At 46.6% G+C, this 17,385-nt stretch overlaps 1 protein-coding gene across 10 annotated transcripts in view; it reads left to right on the forward strand.

Moving 5' to 3' along the window:
• The window catches only part of LOC119453884 (uncharacterized), a 231,062-nt gene that overhangs the window by 187,104 nt on the left and 26,573 nt on the right, over positions 1–17,385 (forward strand). For 2 of the 10 annotated variants that reach the window (XM_049666973.1, XM_037715930.2), the window contains exons 2-3: positions 971–1,075; positions 9,719–9,928. The exons of 3 other annotated variants lie outside the window; for them this stretch is intronic. In XM_049666973.1, coding sequence (XP_049522930.1) covers positions 9,733–9,928 — 196 coding nt within the window. In that variant the 5' untranslated portion in view covers positions 971–1,075; positions 9,719–9,732. Of the gene's footprint in view, positions 1–970; positions 1,076–9,718; positions 9,929–17,066; positions 17,204–17,385 lie in introns of those variants that run through there. 5 more of the 10 variants (XM_037715933.2, XM_049666972.1, XM_049666974.1 and 2 more) reach the window with 5 other exon arrangements.

Consider the following 17,385-nt stretch of genomic DNA (forward strand, 5'->3'; position numbering starts at 1 on the left):
CGGCGTCTGCAAAAAAGGCAGCGGCAGAATTCCACAAAGCATGGTCGGCGTCTGAGTAGGAGTACACTGAAACGCGGGTAAGAATGCAGTCTCCTAAGCTTCAGTAGTCTTGGCAGCGTCTAAGTTCCAGTCCGCATCAATGAAATTTGCTGTAGCGTTCAGCGTCCGTGGTCCGAAGCAAAAGTAGGAAGGACAAACCCGGGTATCAGCAGTAGCGTCACAGCTGACTAGGCATACCTGGGATCCGTGGACGTAGTGGACGCTTCGCAGCAGCAGCGTTCGAAGTAGGTTTAGCGCCCGGGTAGCGTCTGAGTCCTTATAAGTCTGAAGACGCGGTCGCAGGAAGTAGGGATGCGCTGCCGTAGTAACGTCTGAAGTCTGTAAGTCGTCGCAGTAGTATATAGGAGGGGGGTCTTCATAGCATGGGCAGCAACTTGGACGCGTGACAGCAGCAGTAGTAGAGCAGGGATGCGTCTCAGTAGTAGTGAAGTCCCTGGCGTACATCTCAGAAGCATCATCCGAAGCAGCAGTACCGTAGCAGTGGTAAGGTTTGGAAGTAGTGTCCGCAGCAGTAGAAATCCTTTTCACCTCGTTGCCAATTGTTATGTCGTCGACGGCAGCCCGGGCGGCGACCCGGGCGGTGGCGGAGGCGCCGCCGTAGAACAAGGGGGATAACGCCGCAGGCCGGCAGCCGATGACATGGAAGGAAGAACAAGTCAACAGTCGAAGAGCCCCTGGTGCAATATCCTATTTTTATCATGGTGACACTGGTATATATAGGCTTGCCACTAGGTGACGCTAGCACTCCCACTCTGGGGCGTCCCAGTCGGCGGATGCATGCACGACACACGACATCACACGTGTTTCAATTTGTGTCAGTTACGTGGGGAAGTGCCCTGGGCCCATATCGCTGGCTGTGTGTACAGCCATTTGTCTAATGTGTTTTATTGTGCTATTGCTGCCTTTACAGCTTCTGCTGTTTGTTGTGCCCATGGAGATCTAGCCTGACGCTGCATTGTTGACAACAAATAGCCGCAAGTGCTGATTGCTGCTGGTCAGCTCAGTCCAGAATTTGGTATGTATATTCATTTGCTCAAGGTGTGCTGTTTCTCCTAATACCTGTGCTGCTGCGGTAAAGGTGGATTTCATTAATGGTGGTTTGAGTGATGTATGACAACATTATCATGCTATACAGGTTGCAAGGCTTGTTCAGATTTAAGCTATTAAGGCAGGCCATTTAAATGTTTGAAGTTAAAATGTGTTAAACTCACATGTAAAATTGGGTAGGCCAGAACACTTATAATATTGTATTGCACTTGATGCCTGATACCATCACAAAAGACACAGTGGAAGAAGAATCCAGAAAATTTGTTTCAAGCTGTCCCGAGACAATAAGTGTGGAGAAAGAATTGTGTTGTGAACTACCAACGACCATTCTCAGCTGTGAGCCATTTTTCTATGGGACCATGGTTGTTTGTCAACTTCTTTTGCATGAGGGGCACTATCACTTGCCAATTGCATCCTCATTATCTGGCTTAGTCATAAGATTGTGTCTGTCTGTACGATCCAATGGCTGCTCCATGAGCGATGCGTGTGAATGGTGTGCGAAAGCTTTAGTTTAGGTTCGGTCTTGTACACAGGTAATGTGAGTTGGCTAAAACAAGGGCTTAAATTGCCTCAAGCACATCAGAAACAGCTCTGCAAGTATGCTTAAATGTCTCAGTATTTGTCTAAATGTTGAACGGCAATTGTTGGTATGGTGGTACAGTGTAGACCGCTTATAACGTAAGTCGCTGGAGTCTCGAATATCCGCACTATAAGCGGTACCGCACTATAAACAAAGCAACAATTTTCAAGGCCCGCGCATATGCAAAGCATGTGCACCGAGCCGCCACGCGTATGCGACAGTCGAGGAATGCGGCTAGAACGTTTGCGTTCAATTTACAGTCGAATCTCGTAATTCGAACCAAATTACGTGGCGGCGCCTCCGACCGGCATTGCACCGTAAAAGCTTAGGAGAGACCCCTCAATGTCGCGCGCGAACGAAAAAAAAAAAAAAATGAAAAAAATGCGGCGGAAATTTCACCTTCTCTCAAATGGCAAGGTCACCGATTCTGTGTTGCGCCGGAACATGCGTGTACGTGCCGACGTCTCAGCCATGCTACCGTAGCCACGTGCGTGAACCCTTCTTTCTCCTTTATGCTTCCTCTACTTTCTAGTCACGTGTTGACCTTGCACGCTGCGGCTACCGCGCAGAGGGAAGCAGCGGCGCTGTCCCAGGCCAGCCAACGAAACTGCCCACGCCGGCAAATGCCCGCTTCCCGATAGCGGCAGAAAACGAAACTTCGGGGAGCTGGCGCCGGGCCGGCTGGAGCGGCGGCATGACGGCGGGCCCGCACGGTGACAGTCGAAAGTGAGGGAGCTACGAGGGAGGGCGAGGGGAGCCACCGAAGCGGCGGAGTTGCCGAGGCGAAATCCGCTTCCCTGCCGCCCTCCTCCCTCACATTCCACGGTCTCCGTGTGCGCCCTTCGCCGTGATGTACCGGCGCCGCCCGCTCCCTGAAGTTTCGTTTACTGCCGTTATCGGTGAAGCGAGCGTTGGATGGCGTTGGCAGTTTTGCGGCCCTCGCTCGCTATGCGTACCGTGATATTTCACGACTCACTCGCACTCAAGATTCTGGTTTCAGCCTCACTGGCTGTTCGTTTGCACCACGTGCCCTTCTCCTCCACTTTGTGTTTCTCTCTCTTCCTCGAGCACTTCTTGGGGCGCCCGTTTGAGGGGAGCGTTCGCCGTCTCCGCTGACTTCCGTACTCCCAGGCAGCCGCACTTTCACCAGTATTTCGTTTCCCGCAACCGCTCTTTAAGTGATACGTGTATACATGGAGTGCTATGGGAAAATTAACGGGAGTCTGAAAGGACCGCGCTATATCCGGTGCTGCACTATAAGCGGTTACGTTATAAGTGGTCTATACTGTATATTCTTGCAGCTTCGCCACTTCCTCTGGGCTTTATGTGTGGTAGTGTGACGTACTCTGTTCATTTCATTCTGGAATGGACGTGTGGATGCAGTGAAATCTTTTGAAGTGGATAGTTCTTTCTGTGGCTCTGTCGGCTGCTTTCATTGTTAATTGTTGTTCGTTGTCTGTGATGGTTGGTAGTCAGACTCGGCAAGGAAAGCATTTGTTCGCTTGTTCTTTTGTTCGTTCACCCACTCGTTCGTAGTCTGGGCTATCTGATTACATTGACAATCATTATGTATGGTTCCTAACCAATTTTTCCCACACAACTTCACCCTCTCATTTGATAAAGGAGCCAATAACCTTACCAACAAGAGCTTAGGGCTTGCACTCTTGTTTGCCAAGAATGTGCAAATTTCAGAGATCAAAATGCATCTTTGATATAGTTTTGTCCCCCCGCCCTTATTGCAGCAACCCGTTTCTCATTCCGTGTTCATAACATGATGTTCTTATGAATCATTTATTAAACTGTCTCTTTTTTTATCACAGCGAAATGCCTGAAGTTCACCGTCATCTTTTGTAAGGAGGGATTATAACAAAATGAGTCCGGCTGATATCATCACAGCATAGGCTAACATGTCATGTTCCCACATTTGTGTTTGTCCCCTCTCCTCCAACCACACCAGCCATGTCCTGCAAAATTGCTATATATAACTATATCTTATCATTGTTTGTTAAGCTAATTTTATCACGACAGTTCATCTAATTGCCTCCAAGAAGGTGAAGTTTTCGTCCCTTCCCATTATCTTGTCAAACCATCTTGGTCTTTGCATTTTGTACACTGGCTGCAATGCTTGCAATCTTGAATGCTTGCAATCTTGGGTGGGGTCATCCCAGATTCTCTCTCCTATTCTGCACATTCACCTCAGTGTCCTCATTCAATCTTTTACATCTTTTTGAGTATTTTACTTGTTAACACTCATTCGCCTTGTATACATGATTCCTTAGCAAAACACTTTTAAGTGTTTTTGTGAACAGGAAGTTGTATCGGGAGTTTTTCATGTTGCTCTACAACTTTCTCATTGACACTTTTCATCTATATATAATATTTGAGAAGTTGATTAATTAAGACTAATTATGTAATTAGGTGGAATGCAAAAAATAATCTGAATATCTCGAAGCGACGGCAAAGGTTTGATTCGGTGCTAGCTACTGTGTTGTCGCTTGCCATAAAAAATGTCACAGTTTCGCCCTAAGGGCGAAGCAATGAATGCGATAGCAACACAGCAATGTCATACGAAGTAAGGTGAGCGGCTTTGGTAGCAATATGAATTGTAGTAAACATGAGCTGATTAAGTGAGCAGGTGTGCTGCGGCGTAAGTAGACCGACATGAAGAGTGACTCGATGACCACGAGAAGGCGCGTGTGAAACGGTGGTGTTGATGAGAAGCGCTTCCCGTGGGCAGCGCGTGCGAAGGGACACACCTGTAGCGCTGCACTGCCGATCCGGGCAGCATTGCATGTGTAGCGTGCGTTGGAAAATGTGGCCCGACTATTACTAACTGAATGAACAAGCATGGTGTGAGCGCGCACAAACAAACACGAATAGATCACACTGAATGACTGCAGAAAACGACTGTCAAAACGCTGGCAGCAAGCGTACGCCGCAGCGGGCGAAGGTACGTGCGGTCTATCGCTTCAACGGAAACTGAACGGCGAATGCACGGCGCGTAAAGGTCAGAGCCGTGTGGAGATACGAGATGGTGCCGGCGAGCGACGAGCGCGGTTGTTGGCAGAGTAAAAGTGCCCCCCCCCCCCCCTCCCGCTCCCTGCGGCGCTGGCTTCCTGCTTCCTTGCTGGCGCGGGGGAGATTGAGTGCGTTCGCTCTCCGTGATAGTGCGCGTCCCCGCACGCTTCCGCTCGGGCATACGGCGCGCGGCGAAGATTTTATCTATAGGGAACCTCACAGCGACGACGACGGCGACGCCGACGGCAGAAATCCGGTTGAAGTGTCCATATAATTGCTATCGCAATAAAACAACTAGAAAAGACATGTGGGAAGCTGAGACCAAACCGGAGCAAGCAAAGCAGCTCACACCCTCCTTTGCCATCCAGCTTAAGAGGAGTAGGAAGGAGCCTTCAGTACTTGCTTGATCACGTTACCGCGCGCTCACCTTCCCCCTCCCTCCTAGCACGTGCTCGATCACATCTTCTCCAACATTGGGAATGTGGTAGGAATGTGGTAGTGGGAATGTGGTGGCACAGGACAAGCTACCATCTTTCTCGGCTCACCTTACCATGTTTTCCTTCGCACCCATAGCAAATGAGGCACAATCTTATCATACTGGGACTTTATACAGAACCTAGCCTTATTCCGGCCATGTTTGCGCTGATGGAGGAAAGATAAGACTTTTTCAGTGCGAGCCCAGTGACTATTTTGATTTTGCACGCTGTACCACACAATTGATTGGGCGCTATATTATAAAGGGGCTCTCCTTATTTCGAAGCCCATTTTATTTCAATAAATTATCGGTCCCCTTGGAGTTCGAATAAACACGATTCTTATGTATAAATGTATGTTCAGTAGCCTGGCAAGAGAATGAGAACTCAAGGTTGGCAGTGAGTCTCAAGTTTGCCCAAGGGTACGTTCACGTAGGCAAATTAGTCAGAGGCCATGAGACGGAAATCTACAAAGCAGTTAGAGCTTGGAGTGCATACTACAGGAATTATGAAGTCGTGATTGTCAATGTGCTGCTCTTCTTTAAAATAATGAGACGGAAATCTACAAAGCAGTTAGAGCTTGGAGTGCATACTACAGGAATTATGAAGTCGTGATTGTCAATGTGCTGCTCTTCTTTAAAATAAAATTGCACGAGAGGCCATGAGACGGAAATCTACAAAGCAGTTAGAGCTTGGAGTGCATACTACAGGAATTATGAAGTCGTGATTGTGAATGTGCTGCTTTTCTTTGAAATAAAATTGCACAATCATTCTGTTCTACCTGTAGTAAAATATGGGGTAATATCACAGAGGTTAACGAGGAGGCTTGAAAAGTTGTAAACCACGCAAGAAGCGATCGAGTGAAAACTGATAGGCGTAACATTAAGGTGCATAAAGACAGCAATGTGGATTAGGGAGCAAATGGGACTAGCCGATTTTCAAGTTGAGGTTAACCCTTTGAGGGTCAAAGACTCAAATATCCAGCACTGCAAATAAGTCCCACGTTGTTGATGCCGTATATTTACGGCTAGGTCTGTATGTTTGTAAAATGTGTTTTTTAAGTCTTTGTCGTCCAGCAAGTGCTGTTACCGTGTGTGGATGCAAGGATGTTTTTTCTTCGCTCCGTATCCTCTCGGCTTTCCTTCCACGGCTTCTTTACGTTGATGTTACAGTGACCGCTCACACATCCGCTTGTGCTTGAGTGCGCTTCAGTTAGTTTTCGCTTTGTCTTGTGGGCTGTTTCCTTTCATTCCACTAGTAAAAATGGATGTCTATCTGTTTCTATTCTCTAAAAGGGTCACTGCTCGATGCTCGTTGATTGCTCACAGGTAGGTGCTGGTACAAGCAAGTGATGCCATGGTATACTGACGATGCTGACGTGCCTGTGTTTCTTTTCTGGAGACTCGTAAAAACTGATTGCCTGCATTCGCTATGGGGCAAAGGATGACTTGAATTTTTTGACTCGTTTGGTTTTTCTGATAGGCGCAGAACCATTGGGTTTTCTTGTGTGTGATCATATACAAGATTCAATTATGCTATGGCCGTGCACGCTGGTTGCTCAGGGCCGGTATTTTGTAGCGATGCCTTTAAAGTAATAATGCCTTTTCGCGCTTATCGCACTTTGTCAGTGGTCAGAGCGACGGTCCGCTCGCGTTATCAACGTTGATAACGCAAGCGGACCGTCGCTCTGACCACTGACAAAGCGCGATAAGCGCGAAAAGGCATTATTACTTTAAAAGGCATCGCTACAAAATACCGGCCCTGCTTTAAGTAAGTCGAGCAGTGATTCCTTCGATGCTGACTACGGCCCAAGTGCCGAATCGGAATACATCTATTTCAGTGTATCTGCTTTTTTATTCTTGTATTTATTCATGAATAAACAATGCGTGTTTACCTACGTAAATTATTTTTTCTCACTTTGTCGTCACTCTAAAAAAGTTGCAGTAACTTTTTTTCGAGATAGGTCAGTCTAAAGATTTTAAGTCATCATTAAAAAATTCGACCCCGGGGGTTGCATATGGCAAAAAAAAAAAAGAACCTTCAAATGGTTACGAGCAAGAAAATTGGTGCTGCTTCTATTCTTTAAAGATGATTGGTGACTTTAATGTCATTAGCAATCCTATTATTTGCACACAGTTGTTGATTGTATGTTTTAGATGATGAACAATATGAAAAGTGCACATAACCTGTGACCCAACTTGGCATCAAAGAGGTTCAATGAACAGCGGCAAATGCCCAGTGACCCAAGTTGGTGTCAAAGTGGTTCAGTGAAGAGCAGCACGTACCCATTGCGACTGTGGAGCACCTGGCCAAGGCGGCAGTCGGACCTGCAGAGCAGCAGAGGGTGCAAGGAATCTCTGGATCTGGACAGGCTGCCACTGGAAATTGAACCTAGCAACATTTAGCACATGAACCTTCTCTAGTGAAGCTAGCTTAGAAGGGCATCTTTGAGGTATAATCAGGCATTGCCCGAGATATCGTTGGCATTAATGAGGTTAGAAAAATGTGAAGCTTATACAGAGCTAGTGGCCATGTCCTTTGCTGCAGAGGTCTCCGAGACAAGAGGGAATATAGGGTAGGATTTCCAATTCATAAGCACATAGCGGGCTACATTGATGAATTCTACAGTATTGACAATAGGTTGTTTCTGGTGAACATTTTTCATGGGCCACCCTCTATTACAATGTTGTCACTGAGGTTAAGACACACCTTTCTGTATCGGAAGTTTCTCGAACGTTATCGCTGGTTCTATCTGTTGTCACCGAACTTTGTGTAGTCAGATTGTATGTGCGACACGAATGGTGGAGTACTTTTTGGAAGGCATGAAGGCACCAGCGGTTATGCTGGAACCTATCATCATGTTCAGTTTACTTGTATTGCTGGTCACAGGCTTGCCCAATCCGTTGTGCCACTGCGGTTGTTTGCCGTCACTACAACGTGACAGTATTAATAAAAGGGTAGCAGTCGTCTTAATAGAACTAAATTGGAGACAGAATACAGGTATCACAAGCCTACTCTCCAACCTACAGTGATGATGAGGGAGAAATAGATCAGTTTTATAAGGATGTTGAATTAGCAATGAGAAAGGTGCAAACTCGATGTACTCTAGTCGTGGGTGATTTTAATGCAGAAGTGGAAGAAAATTGGGTGGGATAACGGGCAACTGGCAACTATGGCATCAACTCTATAAATAGTGGACGAGAGATGTTGGTAGAATTCATACAGGGGAATCGCTTCCGAATGCTGAATACCCTCTTCCGGAAGTGCAATAACAGGAAGTGGACCTGGAAAAGCCTTAATGGGGAAACAAGAAATGAAATAGATTTCATACTCTGTGCCAACCCTAGCATAGTGCAGGATGTAGAAGTGTTAGGTAGGGTAAATGGCAGTGATCATAGGTTAGTGATGTCTAGGATTATTCTCAGTTTGAAGAGGAAATAAGCCAACCTAGACACATTCAGGTTAAAAGTAGATGAATTCGGGCTGGTGCTCTTAAATATGCAGCTTTAGAACAGAAATATGAAGGTAACATAAAGATAATGAATGAAAACGTGACTAGGCTGATTTCAGAAGCAGAAATTGAAGTGGGAGTTAAGGCACAAAGGCAACAAAGAATGTAATAAGTAAATGACAGACCATGAAAGTGCGCATACTGCAGGATAAAGAAATTAAGAAATTTGCAGGCACAACTTGAAATCAGCTAGCGCAAGACAGGGGTAATTGGAGATCACTGGGGGAGGCCGCCCAGCGTCATTGAAAAGCGGCACATAACGAGTGACCCAACTTGAGTTCAGAGAAGTTTGTCGAAGAGCAGCGCATACCCAAGGTTACATGCTCAGTGATCTAAGTTGGGCCGACGGTTGGTTCGGAGCCCAGTTCACTCAGCACAGCAGCCAGATGCTCTACCCATTTGACCATGGACTATCCGTGATCCAAGTTGGTGGGAAAGAGGTTTGGTGCAGACATGCATACACACAGACCTACCACTGACTAGGTGAAGTCCTTAAAGAATGCTATTGCATTAAAAATGAACTTTAGCAGGCTATGTAATGGGAAGGGCAGGTAGCTGATGGACTCTCGGGGCTGCTGAATGAGTGCCAGTGGAACTGACGTGCGATCGCGGACAGCAGACAACTACGTAGTGTGATGAAACAGAAAATTTGCAAGCGTAGCTGGCACAAGACATTGGGTGTTTGGGTATCCTACAGTGGACATTAAATAGGCTGATGGCGATGACCTTAGGATATTACGATCACTTTGCGTTAGTTGCACTACACCAATAGCTTTGATATGTATGCGATAAAAAAAATATGACATGTGTTCTACGGTCGTAAACTTTGCACAGAAAAAGGTTACCCTGCTTTTGAGTATTTAATGTTGATTGTCCCGTCTGGCCCTATCGGAATACTGATCGGATAGAGTTATATCTTGTTCCACGACTGTGCTTTGGAATGTGCCTCTGCATTTATTCTATTGTTGTATTTACTTCTTGTTCTCGATGCTGTAACGGGACTGCAATCACTCCAATTATTTTCTGCAGGCCTCAGAAATGCAATGAGGCTTGGTGAATGCATCACTGTTGCCAACGCGGCATGCCCCGCCCCTTCCAAAGTCATCAGTCAAGTCGAGGTTGGTCTGCAGTGCAGCTTGCCTTTGGCCGACAAGTCTGTCGGGTGCTCCTTTAAAACAGGGAGCGAGTCGAGGAGCGTGCAGACTACAGAGGCTGTAGATCCGTCAAGCTCCACCTCAGGTGGGCAGTGACCGGCACTTCTCTTACTTTTGCTTGCTTGTGTTTCTGGTAAATGACGAAGTCTGCCTACCTTGGTACGACCTGCTCAAGTGTGTATGACATTCTGCTGCCGAGGACATATTACCTGGCTTGTGATTCCTGTCTGCATTCTAATTGGGGCAGAATGCAAAAATACTGCTCTACTGAGCACGTTGAAGAACCTTATGCGGTGGAGCCTAATCTAGAGTCCTTTTGCCCTGGTGTTGTTAAGGTTGTACAATAAGGTTATGCCCACCCAGTCAAAAAATCCATCTGAGCACGCTTGTTGAACCATTAGGATTTTTAATGGCAGTCGGGAATCTAATGGCAGCCTTCCCATACAATTAGAATTCCTGACTATCAGTCAGAAGTCTCTAATGGCAGCCTTCCCATGCAATTAGGACTGCTGGCAGTCAGTTAAGGGCGTCTGAGTGCTGAATTCCTATACATACAGGATCGCTGACGTTCAGTCAAAGAATGTCTAAGGGCAGCCTTCCGATACAAATAGCATTGCTGACGGTCAGTCGAGAGTGTCTAACTGCAGCCTTGTGATACAAATAGGATTCCCATCGTTCGATCATTCACCACACCTTAAATCTAGCTCTTAGTAAGTATATATCTTGCACATAATGATCTAGCTTACTTGTTCATATGTATTGAAATATATCTAGGTCGAAGTCTGCATGACCAAACAGACCTCGCTCGCTGCTGCTGCTGTGCTTGCTCACGCCAGCGTTTTGACAGCGGTTGTCTGCAGTCATCGGGTGGGTGTGATTTATGTAGGTTTGCTTGTGTGCACTGACACCATGCTTGTTAATTCAGTTAGTAAGCGAATGTGTCCAAGTTTATACAACCGATGAAACTGCTATCCTTACCGTGTGCAAATAAATGTACACGTAGGGTCCGAAGCGGTCTGTCGATGTCTACGGCTGGGTGGGTCGATGCGTTGCGTTGATAAAAACGAATCTGTTCTTATATATCTAGCCGCATATAAACAATCTCCTAGCTGGCCACACCGCACTTACTGATACATGGAAGCTTGATTTTGTGCAGCGCCGCCGACGATTAATAGCATGGAGAGGCTATTGAGGTAGGCACGATTGAGTACGTAGCTGTCGACGTGACGGGACGCGTGCGCGCGCGTCACCCTCAATCCACCGACGTGCGACGATGCGATCGCACAATTTACCCGTCCCATATGACTTGCGTGTGGGGCCCGTACTAATATAGGCATAGTGCAACTATAACGCCGATGTCACAATCAACTTTAGAAAGATACAGCGATGATTACGGTGTGACAATAGCAAAGCTGACAATGGCACGACGCGGCACGCTCACACTTGTCGGCCTAATTCGGAAAGCTTCGCTAGAAGCAGATAGAAATTTCTATATCTTCTGCATGAATTGTAATGACTGCGGTATTGTCTTTACAACATTATGGGCATTTTGTGCATGGGCATGTATTGGTCATACGTACATTTTGCCAAATTTATCTGTTGATTCCATCCAAAACTGCTACATGCAATGTTAGTGCCTTTTAATTCTATTTCCATCTTCCAATGCAGACAATTATACCATTTGCTTTACTAAACCAGTCTGATTGTTCATTGGTGCAAGTATCCAGGCAGCTATGCACCTATATGTATCCTAGTTCCCACCCCCACCTAGGAAAACACACAGATCCAATGCAATGGTGGAATCAAAATGATGCAAAGCTTGTTTGGGTTAGCGAGCTAGCAAGTGGATGGCACGCGAGCACAGCCTTGTCATGAGCACAGCCTTGTAGTCATTAGCAGTTTGCATCACGAGGACGAAGATAATGTATCATTCTTGTCAAGGGAAGAATGTTGGTGTATGCACACAAGGAGTACTGCACATATTGTATATACAGTATTAAGATCTTCATAGCTCTTGTGTCTCAGTGGCACATCCATTCTGGTGGAGTGGTCAAGAGCGGGCACATACCCAGTGCTGAAGTTTTCATTTTGAGTACATACCCATGACCCAAGTCGACTGTGTCAGCCAGCAGCGAGTTCTCTACTCTAAAGGACAGCGTATGTGCATAGAAATGCTTACAATTAAATAAACAATGCAGGCCATAGGGGCTACGAGAGATGACATATAGTCAATGACCCTGAATTAGCTTTAATTTCCAGGGGTTCAATAATACACACTCGAATGTCAGTATTTAATGAAGTCATAACCAACTGTCATAGGATCCAAAATTCCCATTTGGATAATTTTTAGTTACCTCTAGGAACTATTACAGTAGCCGACCGATTTTTCGGACTCCTCGGACTTTTTGGATATTCCGGACTTCATAAATGCACCGTCAGGGTTCCCATAGAGCTAACGTATTTTCGCGACTGATTTTTCGGTTGAATTTAGGCTCCTAAGTTCGATTTTCAGGACAAAATCTCTCGTTCTCAGCCACACAATTCGTTCTTGGAGGCCGCCGTGTTGGATTTTCCGCTGGCTTGCCCAGGCTTGGCTTCCAGTGGCCCGCTGTAGGGCCTCCAAGATTGGGAGATGCACGATAGCACAATCCATCCTCCCGTCTCGGAGGTCATACCCGCTCTTCCTTAGCTGACAAAACTCTCAAGGGGATGGCACTTTTTTCTTTTATTCGCTCAGCACTGTTGTCATGATCACTTTTTGTGAAATCCGTTTTTTATTATTATTATTATTTTTTTTTTTTCAGTTTGGTTCCTTTTTTGCACTTGGCATGCGTGTCTCGGAGACGTGTGTGGCTTTGCATTTGTGCGATCGGCGCCACCTCCTGTGCCTTCGCGAGAGCCAAGTGGTGCGAAGTGTAGTGTTCGCGATCAGCTCTGGCAGCGTGTCGTTACTGAGCTGTTATACAGTTAGCAAGATTACACTTCTCCACTGGGCTACGCGCAGAATGGGAATCAATGAATGAAATCAACTTTATTCAAGGTCCTGCCGAATGGGAAGGTCGGAGCGAATGACGCGCTGCTGGAGCTGATCGCAGAGGTCACGTGCGATTTAACAGGGCTCGTTTCTTTGATCTCAGTGGCGATCTCCGCTAGTGGAGATCACCAACGCGGTGACGTTTTTGTTGACTGTATGCGGAGACGACGTCAGTCTTGTGCAAATCTGAGCAAATCTGCTCACCTCCAAGCGTGTATGAGGCAGGGCATTAGCAAAGATTTTTTTATGCCACTCTAAGCCTAATAAATTTTCTTTTTTAGGGTGAACGAGTTTTTCGGACTATTTTTCGGTCCCCGCGAAGTCCGGAAAATCGGTTGGCGCCTCTATTTAGAGTGATGACTACAAGCGATAAAGGCTTTAACCTTTTTATTGACAAAACAAAAGTATGTGTGCAGAATTAAGCCAGCCATCATGACTATACACGCTGTTGGCAGGTTCATACAGCGTTTGATCGCATCTGTCACAGAAAGCACAAAAAAGGCAGTGCCATCTTTTAATGAAACCACAGCTTCAATTGGAAAGTACAGCAACAAAGGCAGAATTCAAAGGACATGGGCACATCACAAAATCAGTTTATCAGGTAGCCAAAATTGTTCATTTCGCTCTTACCTCATCAATTCACCTAGCCACCCAGCAGACGAACTCACTAGAAAAAAAAGACAAAGTAAATTGTACCCTTCTCAAACACACGGACAAACATCCTAGAAACTGTAAATAGTCTTGGTATTCATGTTAAAGGTATATTCACTTAAGCTTGAGAAATTTGAGAAATAACATTTATGCAAGTTAATCCACTTCATTGAAGCATCACTTATAAAGCGTGGAGTAATATCCAGTGAAGTTGTATGTTTCTGCAGCCTTGAGGCTTAGCGAGCAATGTGGTAAAAAAATCTGATTAGCCAATTGCGGTCTATAAATCTGATCCCGATCAGGTTCGATCGGCGATCGCTATTGGTAGATGCATCCCATGACACCTGTACAAGTATACAAAGCTTCCATGCCCCTAAAGCTGAAAAGCAAGGTTTATCACATCTTCCTTAATATCATCAGGTTTTTCTTTTCCTATACACAGCATCTTTGCTCTGTTTAACATGTCCCAGAACATTTTTTTCCAGCTTGTCATATATTATTCCATCCTCCTATGCTCTCGCCCTCAGAGGCAAATATCGCTGGTATATTTACACATCATATGTCTTCTATGCCCGAATGAGCTCGTGCCCATGACATGACCGCTCATTGCGAATTCACTGCACACATAGTCATCCTCAGTTCGAACCCATGGTGTCTCTGCCTCATTGGGAGATTTTCGGTTAAATAAAGCATTGTTTGCCGACAGTGTCAAATTTGTCGATATACTTGCCATGAACAGCTACTAGAACAATATCCATCACTCTGCTTACATGGTGCTTTGTGCTTATCTTCCTTTGAATCATTTTCATAATTAACTTTGACGTGAATTCGTAAAATATTCATCCCATATTAAGTCAGATGCATGCAGAACTGTGTGGAAGTTGTTTAAATGCATTATAGCCATCGGTTTTCGTGAAAAACTCTACTAATTCGACCTAGACTGTGGTGCTCGTCACAGGCGACAAGTAGCTGTGAAGTGCTTTTCTAATACCGCAACACAAAAATATAGGATGCAGCATCAGCATGCCAGCTTGGCTTGTTACACTGAATAATCCTTTGAGTTCAGGCCAATAAAAATTGGTGTTTACGACAAAGATTATGGGGTGATGGTATATACTTTTTCCACTTAATTACACGTACCAGATTCTTACTTCAGCATCTAGTCTGTTTTTTAAAATTATTTTAATTTTGTTTAAAAAAAGTGTAAGAACCGACTTTAAAAGCATTTATGTATGTCCTTGAGTGGTTCGGACCGGAGGAGGTTATGGTCGTCCCATATTTTAACCGTTGCACCATCTACTTTGTTACTTCTCGCACTCAAGCAAGGGCCAGCTTAACATTTCTGGGTCTGATATGTCAATCGGCATCGGACATTATATACGGCCTGTATAACATGTTCTGCTAATCTTTGCGATATGACGGAAGCATGCCGAAATGTTTTTCTTTGATGTTCATTTGGATAACTACTGCAAAGGGTTACAGCATGGGCTGTGTCGACAGGCTCCGCTTTCTGGCACCAAACAGGCGTCGTACGCTTGCCAACTTGCACCATTCCTTAGAACGTGCTCCCAAAGTTCATTTGCTCTTCAGTGAATGACACATCTCTGAATGACCTTGCACCAACTTCATCTCTAGCCCCATTTAATTTAATACATCATCTCTCCTAACGCTGTCAAAAACAGGTCGGGATGACAGTTTTGACACAACTCTCATCTGCGGTGCGAGCGTTGTAATCTGAAAATATAAACCAAAATTTGTCGCAAGAAAACAAGCATTATCGTAATTTGTACGTTGTAAAATAACGCCTCGGTCCCGCGGTCCACGGCCGCACCCAAGCACGCCTAGCCGCAGCTCGCACCACCGCTCGCGCGTCCGTCAACTTCCGCGTCCACAGCTGACTCTTGTGCCACTATTCACGTCAGCGTTCCCACACTGCCCCTCCCTCTGCGAGGGCGTTGACAGCACTGGCTGGCAATATGGCGGTCGAACCCGGCAGCTCAGACGACGAGAGATGCCGAATCATCATGGGCGAAATGAAAGACACACACACACTGCCGCTCCGCGTTGCAAAATCACTTGCTCACTCCGCCACGTCGTCACAGTGAGTGCGCACCGCAAGGCACAAAACGAGGAGAAGCGACGAGTCAGCGGCGGGTGGTGTAGTTGGTCGTCGGCACAACGGGTGCAAGCATTCACCAGCGGCATTCCTTCCTCCATGGCCAGCGCTTTTCCCCGCAGCTGCGCTGCGAAGGCGTTGACGGAACTGGCCCACTGTGGCTGGCAGCGACGACATGACACTCCTGCCGGCGGGCGAACCTTGGAGACTGATAATGCACCCAACGAGGATCGGCGGAGCCGTCAAGATCGAGTCACCGAAGTCTTCCAGGAACCTGCAGGCCCTAAACCTGACTGGCTTCCATGACGGTGCAGCTTGGGAGTTGAGGTCTTCTAGAAACTAAAGGCCCTAAACCGTCTCCTGGCGCACACCTGGTCTGGTTTTCTTCTCCGACCTCGTTCTGACGAGTGCACACAGCAGGTCGCCGGAAGGAGCTGCCGCCCGCTCAATGCCTTGCCACCAGAGACCACACCGCACCACAACTGCAGCAGAGAACCAGAGAACGACGCACTGAAGGACGGAGCTGTTCTTGAGGTGGTGTTGGCGCGATCGCGCGCATGATGTCACATGCGCTGGCGATGCCCTTCTCGAACGGCGGCGCCGGGAGCTACAGCAGCACATAGAATACCACGCCACCACTGGGACCCACGCCACGCTCGATGATGGTGACGGAGGAGGAACTGGCGAAAGTGCTCGTCACCGGACATCAGAGGTACAGCTCGCACCGCGGAAATGGTCACGCGCCATGGCCGGGTAGGAGCCGCTTCTAGCCATGGAACCTTCAGCCCTCGCCACGACCATGGTCGGTCCTGGAACGCAACCGGGGCCCTACGTTACGGGCGCCAATGTGTGAAAAAACGCCTCGGTCCCGCGGTCCACGGCCACAGCTCCAGTCCCAGTCGGCCACGCCCAAGAACACCCAGCCGCAGCTCGTGCCTTCCTCGCGCCACCGCTCGCGCGTCCGTCAGCTTCCTCGTTCACAGCTGGCTCTTATGTCACTATTCACGTCAGTGTTCCCACAACGTTTAGTGCACCATTGTTAAGTGACCGAAAGTAAGCTGACACGTACATATTTTGGGGTTTTGCTCGACTGGTTCTTTAAATTACATATTGCTTTAGGTGCAGAAAAACCACTTGTGTTTTGCAGAACGTTGAGCTATTTTTAAGTACAAACGTGTAAATAGAAATTGCGTTTCAGTAGGACAGAACAATAACAGAACCAAGATCCGGTGCAAAACGTCGTTGCTCTCTTCAGTTTGGTGTCGCGTAGTTATATTTGGTCGCGTAGTAGTAGGTACCTCTGACAGCGTGTGTTCTCTATTTTGTTGGTTCTTTATTTTATAATGTTGTGCTGAGACCAACTGGCAGACAAAGTGTGTGCACTCGTGGAGTACCATGTTGGCTATACCATGGCAATTTTAGAAACAAGCGAAATTCGAGAATTCACGCCAAGGAATTTTGCGGATCTCGACGCGCACATGACCTATCAAGCTCTTTCTGGTGTGGCGATGAAGACACACACGGCGGGTACTATGGTGCCACATTACTTCACCTAGCTGGTGAGTGACACGCCGTTATGAACTTTATCTGCATGCGGTACAGAAATTTAATTACATTCCTTGCCTCTGCATTGTCATATTGTAATAAGGAGCTCGGCACAACCTCTCGGTTTCTGTCATTTCATTGATGATTCACACGGTCACACTTGTTTTTGCGCCCCTTTTGCTGCAAGATTGCTGCT

The sequence above is a fragment of the Dermacentor silvarum genome, chromosome 5 (genome assembly GCF_013339745.2).
Source record: "Dermacentor silvarum isolate Dsil-2018 chromosome 5, BIME_Dsil_1.4, whole genome shotgun sequence".
Classification (NCBI taxonomy): Eukaryota; Metazoa; Arthropoda; class Arachnida; order Ixodida; family Ixodidae; genus Dermacentor; species Dermacentor silvarum.